General features: G+C 45.9%; 1 protein-coding gene and 5 non-coding genes across 6 annotated transcripts; all 6 read right to left on the bottom strand.

Annotated features, from left to right (window-relative positions):
* Window positions 1-10114: 10114 nt before the first annotated feature.
* rpl7a.S (ribosomal protein L7a S homeolog) lies at window positions 10115-14605 on the bottom strand (the record flags this gene model as incomplete). Its single annotated transcript, NM_001092017.1, is given in 8 exon segments — window positions 10115-10277; window positions 11583-11652; window positions 11859-11989; window positions 12234-12313; window positions 12663-12803; window positions 13040-13189; window positions 13520-13640; window positions 14596-14605. Coding segments are annotated over 8 exon segments (801 nt in total). The 3' UTR covers window positions 10115-10172.
* LOC121397851 lies at window positions 11732-11804 on the bottom strand. The gene has a single exon (XR_005963967.1). It is a non-coding gene; the product is annotated as a small nucleolar RNA SNORD36 (small nucleolar RNA).
* On the bottom strand, window positions 12075-12148 carry LOC121397850. The gene has a single exon (XR_005963966.1). It is a non-coding gene; the product is annotated as a small nucleolar RNA SNORD36 (small nucleolar RNA).
* Window positions 12385-12461, bottom strand: LOC121397849. The gene has a single exon (XR_005963965.1). It is a non-coding gene; the product is annotated as a small nucleolar RNA SNORD36 (small nucleolar RNA).
* On the bottom strand, window positions 12917-12990 carry LOC121397853. The gene has a single exon (XR_005963969.1). It is a non-coding gene; the product is annotated as a small nucleolar RNA SNORD24 (small nucleolar RNA).
* LOC121397852 lies at window positions 14128-14202 on the bottom strand. Its single transcript, XR_005963968.1, has one exon. It is a non-coding gene; the product is annotated as a small nucleolar RNA SNORD24 (small nucleolar RNA).
* Window positions 14606-14720: the final 115 nt, after the last annotated feature.

The following is a 14720-nucleotide window of genomic DNA, read 5'->3' on the forward strand; positions in this document are numbered from 1 at the left end:
CGTTAACTTAAAGGTGAACCACCGCTTTAAGAGAAAATCGTGTTTTGTCATGACATTTTTTGTTTTGGATGATCCGTTGCTACTCGAGGAGCCTGGGACAGTACATTGTGTTCCCACCACCCTTTGCATAATAAAATTTCCTCTGCAAGGAAACAAACAGATGGGGTGGTCTGTCTGTCCCTGAGGCTGATTCATATCACATGTTCCGTAGAATAGATTTGTATCTGGATATTTCAGTAACAGCATCGAACTGACATCCTCTACACACTTCATGTCAGAATATTTATATAATATATTTAGCATATGGTTCTGGGCAACCTAAAAGGTAAAGATCACCCCTGCCCTGGAGATTTACCTTACCTGTTTCATCAAGTGGAGAATGTCTACAAAGGGGATCCTTTCATAAACTGGGGCCCTGTTACATTTATCCTCATATCCATCATTCATAATGAGCCCAATGATTTCTTGGATCCAGGTGGTTCCTGAAATAATTGTACAACTCATTAGGAGCCAGAATACAATACATTATTACCCCCTGTTCTTTTATACAGCTAACTACAATCTCAGCTGCCATAAAACCAGGCCCAGATTTGTGGAAAGGCCACCTAGGCCCGGGCCTAGGGTGGCAGGGTTTTAGAGGGGCGGCATGCTGCCCAACCACACCCACATTGATTCAAAAACACTGTGGATGTGCTGGAGATAGAAAGATTTTAGACTTACCGGAAAATCTTTTTCTAGTAGGCCTGAACTGTCAGTGCAGACGTCAGGGTTTTGTCTTCATTCACCTCTGGAGGCAGGACAGAAATTTGATCTTTGGCTCTCATGGTCCCTCCCACTGTATATATGGCTTGTCTCCACCTCCACATCTCAGTTCCGTTGTAAAGCTCAGCCGGTGGAGATAGTACAGATAGAAGGAAGATGAAGAGACACAGATAGAAGATAGCGAGAAAGAAGTCCCGATGCCCATACTAAAATCAGCCTGGGTGGGACTTACTGCACTGACAGTTCGGGCCTACTAGGGTGGCAGGGTTTTAGAGGGGCGGGTTTTAGAGGGGGCGGCATGCTGCCCAACCACACCCACATTGATTCAAAAACACTGTGGATGTGCTGGAGATAGAAAGATTTTAGACTTACCGGAAAATCTTTCTCTAGTCGGCCCTCCTGTCAGTGCAGACGTCAGGGGACGTCCAAAAGCTTTTTCATATCTAGGGTGGGCACTGACACTTGTGAACTGATTTTAGGCTTATTGTGCAACTGCAGCCTGCAAAACTTTGCGGCCAAATGTGGCCGATGTAGAAGCATAAAAATTTAACTTATAAAACTTAATGAACGTATTTGGAGAAACCCAAGTAGCTGCCTGGCAGATCTGTTCCGCTGTAGCCAGATTCTGTAATGCCCACGAAGTGCTTTGTGCTCTTGTGGAGTGAGCTTTGACGGAAAACGGTCTTCCACTACCACTGTCATCATAAACAGTATCAACGAGCCAACGTGCAATAGTCCTCTTTGACACAGGTCGTCCCTTGTGTGCGGTAGCATACGAAACAAGTAAGGAATCTGAACGCCTAAATACCTCTGACCTCCTGAGATAAATACGAAGCGCCCTAACAACATCTAACGTATGCAGTTTTGCTTCCTTATCATTCGATGGATTCGGGCAAAAAGAAGGTAAAATGATATCTCGGTTCATGTGTCGTTCTGATACTACCTTTGGAAGAAAACCAGGTGTGGTCCTGAGGACCGCTTTATCTTGGTGTAACGTGAGCCATGGCTCCCTGCAGGAAAGGGCTGCTAACTCGGAAACCCGTTTTGCAGATGTAATCGCAATCAAGAAGGCAACTTTTAGTGACAACCACTTCAGCTCACACGTCGATAACGGTTCAAAGGGTGGTCGTTGTAAGCCTGTGAGAACCAAAGGTAGACTCCAAGTAGCTAAGGGTTCTCTAAGAGGAGGCCGGGCTCTAGTCACTCCCTTTATGAAATGTTGTACAGTAGGATAATTTGCCCATTTTTTATGAGTCAAAGCAGTTAGTGCGGAAATCTGAGTCTTTAGTGTACGGAGAGCGAGTCCCTTCTGGAACCCGTCTGCTAAAAATTCAATAACTTGAGTTGAATTAACAGAATCCCAAGGAATATCCCTGAGAGTGCACCAGGTGATAAACGTCTTCCAGGTCTTATAGTACACCTTTGAGGTGGACGGCTTTCTAGCTTGTAACAGAATGTTCACTGCCATCCGTGAGAAACCACGCTGTAAATACCAGTTGGTTTCAAGAGCCACGCAGTCAATCTGAGCATTGCTACATTTGGATGCTTGATTGGCCCTTGTGTCAGTAAGTCTGGAAGTAGAGGCAATCGCCACGGAGGGGCTATGGATAGTGTGATGAGATCCGTGTACCAAACTCTTGTTTGGCCAGTCTGGTGCAATTAAAATGGTAGTTGCGTTGGATTGTTTTAATTTTCTGATTACCCTGGGTAGAATTGCTAAGGGTGGGAAAGCATACACTAGGTCGAAGTCCCATGGCACCACTAGGGCATCTATTAGGAACGCCTTTGGGTCTCTCGTTCTGGTGCAGTAAAGTGGGAGTTTGTTGTTGATTCTGGAAGCGAACATGTCCACCTCCGGGGTCCCCCACCTTCGGGTCAGTTGCTGAAATAACCCGTCGTGCAAGGACCACTCTCCCTGGTCCATGGAGATTCTGCTCAGGTAATCCGCTTCCCAGTTCTGTACCCCTGGGATGAACACTGCGGAGATGTTGGTCACCGTGCTTTCCGCCCAGGTGAGTATGCGGGAGACTTCCTGCATGGCTGCCCTGCTGCGTGTGCCGCCCTGTTTGTTGACATATGCTACAGCCGTTGCATTGTCTGACTGCACTCGTACTGCCCGGGATTGCAAGATCGACGACCATCCTTCTAGGGCTAGGGCAATAGCTCGCAATTCCAATACATTGATGGGTAACTTGCTTTCTTGAGTCAACCAAATCCCTTGTAGAGTCAGTCCGTGGTAAACTGCACCCCAGCCCCTGAGGCTCGCATCCGTTGTCACTACTTCCCAGGAAGTGGTTTGGAGGCTTCTCCCTTGTAGGAGATTTGGCAGAACTGTCCACCAAAGGAGTTCCTTCCTCGTCGTTTGGCAGAGAGGGATAATCTGATCCAGATATTGATGATTTCCGTTCCAGTGTCTGAGGAAGTTGTGCTGCAGGGGTCTGAGATGAAACCTGGCAAAAGGTATGGCTTCCAGAGCCGCTACCATCAGTCCCAGGAGACGCAAGCAGTCCTCTGCAGAGGTCTCCTCCTGTTGGAGGACTGATAGAGTTGTTTGTTGTAACTTGAAGGCCTTGTCGCGTGGTAAGTACACCTTTTGGACATTGGAGTTGAATTGTAGGCCGAGAAATACAATCGTCTGACTTGGTGTGAGCGAACTCTTTTTGTGGTTGATTAACCAGCCATGTTGTGTTAGCACCTGCAGGCACAAGTTGGTGTCTCTGTGCGCTTGTTGAGCCGTGGGTGCCTTTATCAAGAAATCGTCGAGATATGGGATAATGTTGACTCCCAGAGACCGGAGGTAGGCCACAATCGGTACGAGGACCTTCGTGAAGACGCGTGGTGCTGTACAAAGACCAAATGGCAGCGCCGTAAATTGATAATGAGCTTCTCCTATGGCGAATCTGAGATACTTTCTTGAAAAAGGAGAAATGGGTATGTGCAAATAGGCGTCTTGCAGATCTATGGACGTCATGAAGATGTCCGGTTCCATATTTGCAATCACCGACTTTATTGATTCCATCCTGAATTTTTGTTTCAGTATCATAGGATTTAGGGGTTTTAGATTCAGCACTGGTCGGAAGGATCCTTCCTTTTTGCGAACTAGAAATAGATTGGAGTAGAACCCCTTGTACCTTTGTGATATTGGGACCTGCTCGATCACCCCTGTGAGAAGTAGCGTGTCCACAGCCCGTTGGAGTAAGTGTAGTTTGTGAGGAGCAGTGGTTGATGGGGTGAACCTCCCTAGTGGAAGGCAAGGGGAAAAGGGGATCTTGTATCCTTGTCTGATTATGGAAAGCACCCAATCGTCTGTCACATGTGTTTCCCATATCCCGATGAATTCTTGAAGCCGGCCCCCTACGTGTTGTGCCTCGACTCGTTGTGGTGAGTCAGGCGGAGTTAGGCTTGGTAGAGATAGGCTTTCTGGTATTGCGTGTCTGTTGCTGCCAGTTTTGCCTTCCGCGTCTTGTGGTTTGCTCTGTTGTGGGATTTTTGTTGTAGGTGCGAAAGGAACGAAAAGGTCTCGATTGAGAGGACCAGGATCTCTTGCCTGTGTATCTATTAGTGGGTTCAGATCTGGGTCTTTTACCCGTGGGCAGGAAGGTACTCTTACCTCCAGTTACTTCAGATATGATTTGTTTTAAATCAGGTCCGAAAAGCGAGTCACCAGTAAACTTTAGCGACAAAAGTCTCAGTTTTGATGCTGTATCCCCTGTCCAGTGTCTGAGCCACAGGGCTCTGCGTGCAACTACCACATTTGCTGTTGTTTTTGCAGCAAGTTTTGTGACCTCCATTGCTGCGTCTGCCAAAAAGGCTATGGCAGTAGACAGTCTTTCCACCTCCCCCTGCAACTGTTGTTTGGTTTCCGGGGGATGTCGTGCTAGCTCCTGTGCCCAATGTCTAGCAGTGCGGGCTAGGCCTGCTGAAGCTGCTGCAGGTCGAAGCATTGCGGCTGCCTGTGTGTATGACTTCTTTAGTATAGATTCCATACGTCTGTCTAAGGGATCCTTGAAAGCCGCTTCCTCTGCCGGTAATGCTGTGTAGCGAGATAAGCGAGCAACCGCTGAATCCACCTTTGGGGCCTTATCCCATTTCTTTTGGTGCTCTTCTGGTACCGGATACGTTTTAAAGAATCTCTGTGTAAGTGCAATACGGCGTTCTGGTTGTGACCACTCAGTCTCAATTGCTTGTGTGATGGAATTAAATATAGGAAAGGTTAATTTAGATTTTTTGTGAACACCTAGGAGCCGGTCTGCCTTTGAGAGGACTGTTGTTTCATCCTTGATTTCTAAGGTCTGCATCATCTCTCTTAATAGCCTCTTTGCGATCTCTGGAGTGGCTGCGGGTGTAGGATTTTCGTTCTCAGAGTCTGACTCAGAATGTAGTTGTGAGTGTTCAGAGCTATCTGATTCCTGACATAGTTCCTCTCCTTCTGTATCAGAGGCTTGTCCCTCCTCAGAGTCTGAGGAGTGAGCTAATGTGACATGTGCTTTACGCTTGCTAGTTGTAGCTTTTTTGGGTTCCCTGTGAGTAGGGGGTGGCTGTACTGTTTTCATAATCCATTGGAGAAATTCTCCAATTTGAGCTGGTCCCTGATCAGATGTCTGGGCAACAGGTTCATTGTCCCAGATTATTGGGGTGGGACTCTGAGAATGTCTCTGAGGCGTGGTTTGAGAGGGGGTATGTGGTGCTGAGGTAGGTTCTTGCGGAGGTAGTGACTGAATGATCTGTGGGGATAATACAGGAGGATCGGTTGGTAAGGAAGGTTTGGGGCTGGGTTTGCAGTCAGAGCAATAGTTGCGCTCAGTTTTCCTGAGGGAATGTTTGCATACCTTGCACTTAGGTAGCTTTTCAGGTCGCCTCTTCTTAAATGACTTAACAACCTCTCTGAGCTCTTGAAGAGAGTCCGTTTCCTCCATAGTGACGACAGTTGTGTTTAACCGCTAACTATGTGGAGTTCTGTCTCTCACCGCAGTTTCTACCGTGTGCGCTGTGCGTAGCGTGCGCTGACGTCATCACGCTCCCTTCTATGGCGCGAAGAAACTGCTGCGCGCCTATCCGGTGCGTTGCTTAGCAACCGGCGGCTCTCCCGCCTAAGTAATTACGGCAGTAGCCGTCCTGTTACTCACATGTGTTCAGTTAAGGTCAGTAGAAACGGCAATAATATAGAACTATAGAAGGAGCCACCTGGCCCTTGAGTCTTTCCATCAGGGTATCTCAGTAAGCCATACGGTTCCGTACGTCACACCTAATTAAAACAAGGTAGCTGCGCGTGCCCCATATTATTCCAATAATGGCAGCTCTGCGTGTCATATTAGCTTCTACCTATGGCAGCTCTGTGTGCCGTATGGGGACCTCAAAAAGGCAGCTCTGCTTGCCAAAGGTCGTCCCTGGAAACGGAAGCGGGTAGCTCCGCATGCTACCTGAGTAGGAGAAGGGCAGCTCTGCATGCCCTAATGTAAAAAAGGGGGGCAGCTCTGCGTGCCACATGATCTTAATAGGGGAGCAGCTCTGCATGCCCGTCATGAAAAATAAAAAGGGGGCAGCTCTGTGCACCCTAAGTGTATAAAGGGCAGCTCTGCGTGCCATAACACTGTAGTAAAGCGACAGCTCTGCGTGTCACTAATTCCAGACAAGGTAGCTTTGCGTACCTGAATAATAGAAGTTGATTAAGTAACTGAAAAAAACAAATAAAAAAATAATAAAAAAAATAAAAATAAATAAATAATAATGATGTCCTTCACCTCCGAGGCAGGACAAAGAACTGAGATGTGGAGGTGGAGACAAGCCATATATACAGTGGGAGGGACCATGAGAGCCAAAGATCAAATTTCTGTCCTGCCTCCAGAGGTGAATGAAGACAAAACCCTGACGTCTGCACTGACAGGAGGGCCGACTAGAGAAACAATCATTTTGTTAAATTTCCTATGCGCCAATCCCCATTGCTCCGGTCCAGATGATAAAAGGGGAGGGGACAGGGGCGACAAACAGCAGTGGGGCTAGGGGCGCCCACTATGTAAATCCAGCCCTGCATAAAACAGGACAGGACTGCTGCTGACAATGGGGATCAGATAGGATCTGTTTAGCCACTGGGACAGAATGCTCTGTTATACAGATATCTAAAATCTCATCTGCCATAAAGCAGGGCAGGACTGCTGCTTCCAATGGGGATCAGATACTGAAAAAATAATGTTCATCCCAATTGGAGGCAATGGCTTCCGATAGTGGGACCCCATTAATGGTTTTCAGCTGCAGAGTCATTGTGCTAAGGAGGGTGCAGGAGCGGATCAGGAGGAGAAGTGATGTTTCCCCTCACTGCAGTGTAAATATTCCGTGCTGGGGACCAAAGTGCAAAGTTATCACTTGTGGCACAAGGAAAACATTTAAAAAGGGAAATGGGTGGGTGATTATATTTTGCTTTTTATGGTTTTCACCCATGCCGTTGTTTAATGAATGAAAGTTATGTTTAAATGTCATTGTTGTTGAAAGCAGAAACTGTCCCTTTCAGGAGTCAGAACCAGCAGTGCAGGGAATATAAACAGCCAGATGGGTACTGCTTTCAGTAGCAATTACATTAACACATCTTTAAAACTGTTTTGAGTTCCCCTTTAATTCATCAAATCAGTAAAATAGAATATCCTGGCATAGGTGATATTGCTTAGGGGCGGGGCTGCACAAGGGAAATCCCTCCCATATGCAAAATGGCAGAAAGCTTGCTTGTTTTATGGAGAAATGGCATTTTGGGGGGAGCCTTGGATTTTCCAAGCAAGACATGATTCCCTTTTCAATTAACTTTTAGTATGATGTAGAAAGTGATATTCTGATTGGTTTTAATTTTTTATTATTTGTGGTTTTTGAGTCATTTAGCTTTTTATTCAGCAACTCTCCAATTTGCAATTTCAGCCATCTGGTTGCCACGGTTCAAATTACCCTAGCAACCACACACTGCTTTGAATAAGAGACTGGAATATGTATAGGAGAGGCCTGAATAGAAAGATGAGGAATAAAAAGTCACAATAACCAGCCACAAACGCCTTTCTGCCTCCAATACCTCCCGCACACACATACCCCCCCCCGTATGTTTTCTGGCGCCACGCTGCCAGAAAGAAGAGCAGGTCTGGGCCAGTGGGTCCAAAAGAGCCAGGGCCTACTGGGGTTTTTCCCGGTGTCCCATCCGCCCAATCTGACCGTAGTAATAATAATACATGTGTAGCCGCACAGAGCATTTCTTTTTTTTATGGGGTCAGTGATCCCCATTTGAAAACGGGAAAGTCATAGGAAAAAAAAAGCAAAATAATTAAAAAACTATACTAAAGAAAAAATGAAGGCCAATTGAAAAGTTGCTTAGAATTAGCCATTCTGTAATACACTAAAAGTAGGTGAAGGACGGGGAAAAGTAAATGCCTGGGTTGCCATGGGTTACTAGAGTGGGGTTGTTAAAATGATGAAAGCAAATAGGTTGGTTAACGGGTTGGCCAGTTAGAATTATGAGAGCAAGATTGGGTTCTATCATCTGCTAAATCAGCAGGTTAAAGTGTTACCCATGGGGTCAATGTGCGTCAGTGCGGTGCTGTGCTTACGGATTTCCACTTGGACAACGACCATGTTCCAGCTGAAGGCAAATTTGCACCGAGAGAAGTCAAAGGCTTGTAGCCATCAAGTGCCCCCCCCCCATGGAACCAAAGTCAGCCATTGGCTAAGCTTCATTAATCAAACATGACGTTGGAATAGCCCCAATGCTGTGTCCAGCAAAGTCTGTAGTCTATAGTAAGAACCCACCTGTCAATAGGAAGCGGAGCCCCCAAAATACACACCATAGAGCCTTGGGTGTGTCCGGTAAAAGTTGACTTAGGACCTCCTTCCAGCTCCTTGTTTGTGGGGCCTGGGTCCACATCTCTGGTGCCACACCCACATAGATCTGGGCACATCTTCATTGGCACTCTGGGGGGGAGGGGCACAGGTAGGCAAAGATGCATAAGGAAAGGGCCAACACAAAATGCCATGTATTTGGAACACAAAGGGGCAGGGCTATCAGGACATATGGAGGGGTTAATAATGCAAGTGGGCATGTACAAAAATGGTTAGACTTACCTGATTTGAAATCACTCTACAGCCCGAAGCACAAACTCATATGTTGAGCTACAACTCCCAGCACATAGAGACTGTGGGGTTAAATATGGCAGGGTATTCATTTAATGCGGAGTTGCTGGGGGAACGGCTCATTGACCAGTTATTTCTTGGTTAACATGGGTAGAAAATATACACCCCTTGTGATGAGTGCCAAGAAGGGAGGGCACCCTATAGACCAACAGCATTACCAGGAAGTACTTGATTGTTACTCGCCTGCCTTAGCTCCTGGCAACAGGATTAACTAAAGGAGGGCAGGACTACATGGACTATTCCGCCGCGATGCGCAAAAACGCAGGCATTGTGTCGGAAATAAAGTAATTCTATTGTCTGATCGTGTCGAAGCGTTGATGCCGCACGACTGTCTGATGCAGACGCTGCATCTGCATTAGACAGTCATGTTGCATCAACAATGTGACACGATCTGACAATAGAATTACTTTTCTTATTTCCATGCATCCGATGTGACGCCTGCGTTTTATGCAGCGCGTCTGAATAGTCCATGGAGTCCTGCCCTAACTTTTAGTAAGTTAAAGAATTCTAAACAGTTTCTTCTTCTTTATATAGTGTTTGCATTATGTGCAGCCTTCTGACTCTTTCCAGCTTTCAAATGGGGGTCGCTGACTCCATCTTAAAAAATCAAATGCCCGGAAGGCTACAAATGTATTGTTATTGCTACTCTTTATTCAGGCCTCTATTCATTTTTCCAGTCTCTTCTTCAAATCCATGCATGGTTGCTAGGAATTTAGACACTAGCAACCACACTTCTGAAATTGCAAACTGGGGAGCTGCTGAAAAAAAAAGCTAAATAACCCACATAACGTAATAAAGTAAAAATTTTAGTCAAGGTTGAAAATAAAAATGTCCATCATAAGAGATTTTGCCAAATGAGAATATATCTTCCCCCAACTTTCAAATGGGGTCATGGATGCCAGCAACCAACAACATTGCTTTTATATCATCAGTGTTAACTCTTCATCTTCCAGCAAACCCCTTCCTGGTTGCTAGGGTAAGTTGTACAGTAATAAAACCAATATAGCACAGATAAAAGTGCAGCATGGACTGTCAAAAGTAAATCCTTATTGCGATTATAAAACACTGGGTGGCAATAATAGTGTTCAGTAGTTTGGGTGCCAGTGCAAAGTCTCCAGTGCCATAACATGGAAGTTCTGGGGGTTTAAGGCCACATGCCCCACAGTGGAGTTTCAGTAACACACAGGAGAGCACATTTCTGGATTTTGTTATTTTTATTACTGTACAGAACACAAAGGACATGATCAGTACATTTAGCCAAGCTTGGTAGCCAGCTCCTTTGCTTTCGCCTTCTCCAGCTTGGCGATACGGGCGACGGACTTGGGGCCCAAGATGCCACCGCCCCAGTGACGACGGATCTAGAAGTAAAGAAAACATTTTGGGCATATTGCAACACGAAGATAATAAAAATGTAGAGCGCTTGATCTACTTGGACTCCAGCTCATGCCAGAATTACCCATGCTGCTTTTCAGAGAGGTCCAGTCACATGACTGCATTTACAGACCTGCCAGTTACCTGGGCCAGTGAGGTGCCCCATACATGGGCCAATAAGCTGCCAGCTCTGCAGGTACCAAGACAACTACATTTATACAATACTCCCATTTATAAAGTAGTTATTTATGTTTTGGCAGAAAAGTCATAGTTAAGGGCTGTATCTAGAGGGCAAAGGGTTCTTAGACATGTACTAAAGCCACATGATTTGTCTGTATAAGCAGAATGGAAGCCATGGACATCAGCACCGACAGACAGATCAAGCTGGCCCATTCCTTTCAATGACTTGTTCGACTACTTGTATTAAAGTGGACTGTCACCCAGACACAAAAATGTGTATAATTCCTTTTCAAATTAAACAAAATCCAATTGGTTTTTTTTATTACAGCATTCATAGCTGTTGTAAGTTCAATAAAAAATCTCAGCCGTCAATCAAATATTGTCTGCCCCTCCTCTGTACCATTGGCAGAGAGGCTGGGCAAACAAATATTCACTTTCCATTCAGCACTTCCTAAATGTCACTGCTCTCCGCAAATTCGGCCACTCATTACCGTTTAATTGTGCAGCCAGGGCATGGGGATGGACATCAGGTCCCCCATTCTGGTGCACAAACAAGATTCTGAGATGATGCAAGGCTTGTCTTTACAACAGTGTCCACACAATAGCTCCTGCCTGTTGCTATAATTATGAATTCCCAGTCTGACGGAAACAAGACTCAATTTAAATTGTGTAATTTAAGTTCATTTTGCTTGACTAATGTGATAATAGGATTTTAAATATTTTTTGGGTGACAGGTCCCCTTTAAAGTTGGCCAGGATGACTTATTTACAATCCAAATCTAATTATGGGCCTATGTTTCGATCTAAATCCGACCAAACGCTGCCCCCACACTAAAAAAATGCAAGCCGCCCCAAAAACCACCTTTTCTTGGGAGATCTTGTCAAACTGCCAGCTGTTTTTACAACAGACTTTGCCAACATTGGTAATAACTTGCTAATAGCAACCAATCTGCTTCACATTTTAAGGGAATCAATGCAAAGATTAGACAGGCTTCTATGAATACTTTGTTGCAAGTTACAGTGCAGCATTAATTGCAGCCTTGGCACCACTGGATTTAAAAATGTTCGCGTCCAGAGCACATTACGAGAAGCAGCCAAATGAGTGCATCTTACCTCATCGAATCTGTCATTGTAGTTGGTCTTAACAGCTTCCACCAACTTGGCAAGTGCACCTTTGTCCTCACTACAGAAAGAGGGGGAACAGGTTAAGATCCAGGCACCTAATATGGTGCAGCTGGCAGAGCAATAATAGGACCCCCACTGCTGCTCAGGGTTAAAAAGCTCTGAGTGCCACACGATTATTCAGGTGAAGAAATTCTATACTCATCATTGCACAGGAGGGATGTTTAGTTTTAGCATAGAACCCCCCCCCTATAGGAAGTTACTTACGGGTTAACCTGTGCGAATGCTACGCTGGTGCAAGTTTTCCTGTGCACGAGGCGACCCAGTCTGGCCTTGCCCTTGACAATGCAGTATGGGACTCCCATCTTCCGGCACAAGGCAGGGAGGAACACAACGAGCTGGGGGGAGGAAATTAACGTTAAAGCAGCTTTAGGGAAAAAAAAAAGCTATCACTGCACTTCTAGGAGGGAAGCAGCAGACAGGATAGCTCAGGGTTAAAAAGCTCGGTTTTAATCTTCATTATAGTCAGGTGAAGAAATTCAAGTGCATCATTGCAATCCAAAGCACCAGCTTTCCCCTAACAATAAACACGCTAATAACATACTAACTAAAGGTAAACTTCCCCTTTTGTCATCGACCTACCTCAATGGGATCCACGTCATGGGCAATCACAACAAGCTGAGCTTTCTTGTTCTCCACAAGGGTGGTGACAGTGTTGACACCTGCAAAGGCAAATGTTCATTAGTTTCCATCCATCAACGAGGCACCGGCATCAGTCCCCAAACCAGTGACTACTGCTCAGTGTTAAAAAGCTCGTGTTTTAGATCCACACAAGTTGTTTCAGGTGAAGAAATTCAACCATCACTGCAGTAGCACCATCTTGTGGTCACTTTGTAAAGCAAAGCAGCATGCAACTCTCCAAGACAGGGACATTGTGTTCCAACCCAAGTGTTTACATTAAACCCAGCAACAGAGAAACCACATGAAAGTTCCCAAACTGCCTGGGAATATAGTAGTTAAATATCATTAAAATGGTCTGCATTCCCCCATAAGATTTTACCATGCACTTACCAGCTCTGAGTACCGGTGGTCTCTTGGTGGGAACATCCCCCTTGCCAGCGGCTTTCTGTTCAGCTCGGGCCAGCAGCCTTTTCTTCTTTTCCTGTTTAGTCTCTGGTCTGTACTTGTGGGCCAGTTTAAAGAGCTGTGTCGCTGTTGGGAGAGAATGGTCATTCGTTTACTGACCCCGCGCACTAACACAGAATATAAACAGGCAACCGTATCGGAGGCCAAGGTAAGAGTGATGTTTTGAAGCAACCACAGTGTGCATCAGCGATCTTGGTGGAAAGTGTGTAATCACCGTTTCTCAGATAGCAAATATAATTTGACATCATCTGCACGGAATGTGGTGAAAAGAAATGCACACCAGCCCATAAGAAAGAAGTTACCTGTCTGACGGTCCAAGGCTTGAGTGAACTGGTTGATTGCAGGTGGGACCTTGAGCCTCTTGTAGAGGATGGACTTCTGGCGCTGAAGTCTGATGTAACGGGGCCATTTGACAAAGCGGGTCAGATCACGCTTGGGCTGGATATCTTGACCTGGGAATCCAACACCAGAAGAAAGTTACTCCATGTTGAGGAGGATACACAACAAGGTTTGATAAAGAGCAGGTACAGTACGACTCATGACCACACACCATGTGCTTCGACTCTTACATGTGGCCTTTTAACTTCAATAATTCTTAAGATGTTTTTATTTCTACAAATAACCGTACCCAGAAATCTGCTAGTCTAAATCACTGCCTTGCGCTGGAAACAAGTTGCACCTACCCTTAATCCAGGACTCACAGCATTAGTGAGTTACTTATGTTGTTAGATCTCCATAACACGAAAACTCTAGGAGGTGGACTAAAGCCCCACACTACTCACCAATGCCATAGTTCTTTGGCCTCTTCTCAAAGAGGGGGTTCACCACCTTCTTGGCCTCAGCCTTCTTCACAACAGAAGGGGCAGGTGCCACCTTCTTCCCCTTGGTCTTCTTCCCTTTAGGCTGCATAGAAATAAATGCATTAGGACGACTACAAACAATTCCCGAGTTGGCAGGGTAAGGCTGGGATACCCACAAGTGGCACATCCACCCTAGAAAGAAGATGCAGATCTTTCACAGTATCTACTACTTCTTGTGATTGTCATGTATAAAGGCCCAAAGCAGCCAACAAGAGCTCTACAACGGAGGTCAGAACTAAGATTGCCAAGGCCACCAGAGATGGAGTTAAATCATGAGTATGCCATCGGCCTATCCATGTAGGCAGCTACTGCACGGTTTCAGTTCTAAAACAGCAATGTTTACAGTTGCACTAAAGCCTCCACAACATCAGAAGCCAGCAGGGATCTAAACAATCTACTTAACAAAAGTTGCAGCAGACTTCTCAGCGGAGAGGGAGCTGCCATGTAAACAAGCAGTATGCAATGCAGAGTAAGGGGGAGTAGATGTATATAAAGCAGGTACAGTATTGTCCCAGGATCCCATAAGGCTGTGCATCAGAGATCTTGGTGGGTAGGACTGTCAGCAGAGCAGCTCAGATAGCAAATATTCCATCACATCACTTGCACAGCCCAGGGTCCTGCCACCTACACACAGTTACCTGCCAAATGACAATGAAAGGCTTAGGCCGACGCAGAGCCCCTTCCTGGAACTAAAAGCGAATATAGTCCAGGGGCTGGGACTTATACCTGGAACATGTGACTGTTAAAGTCATCAGAAAGCTTCCCTGTTCCCCATCCGGGCACCGAGGCCTGTGTCAGGCGCTACCAATATAAGGGGTGGGGGAGAAGTCGCAACATTCGCCAGTTCCCAAGTAAACGTCCTCCATAGGATCTCAATATCCACTGGAATATATTGAAGAAGCCTCCCAGAGCGGAGTGAGCCAGGCGGCGGGGGATGAGGGCAGCAGAGATGAGAAGGATGGAAGCGGATAACAAGAACAGCACCAGCGAGCACTCACCATGGTGGACAGGGGCAGAGAAAGGAAGAAAGAGGCATTGTGGGTAATATTTGTATTACCTTTGAAATCTCGCGAGAGCTAGAGCGAGTTTTTTTAACAGCGGAGTTCTTTAAAGGGACAGAACA

The sequence above is a fragment of the Xenopus laevis genome, chromosome 8S (assembly GCF_017654675.1).
Source record: "Xenopus laevis strain J_2021 chromosome 8S, Xenopus_laevis_v10.1, whole genome shotgun sequence".
Taxonomy (NCBI): domain Eukaryota; kingdom Metazoa; phylum Chordata; class Amphibia; order Anura; family Pipidae; genus Xenopus; species Xenopus laevis.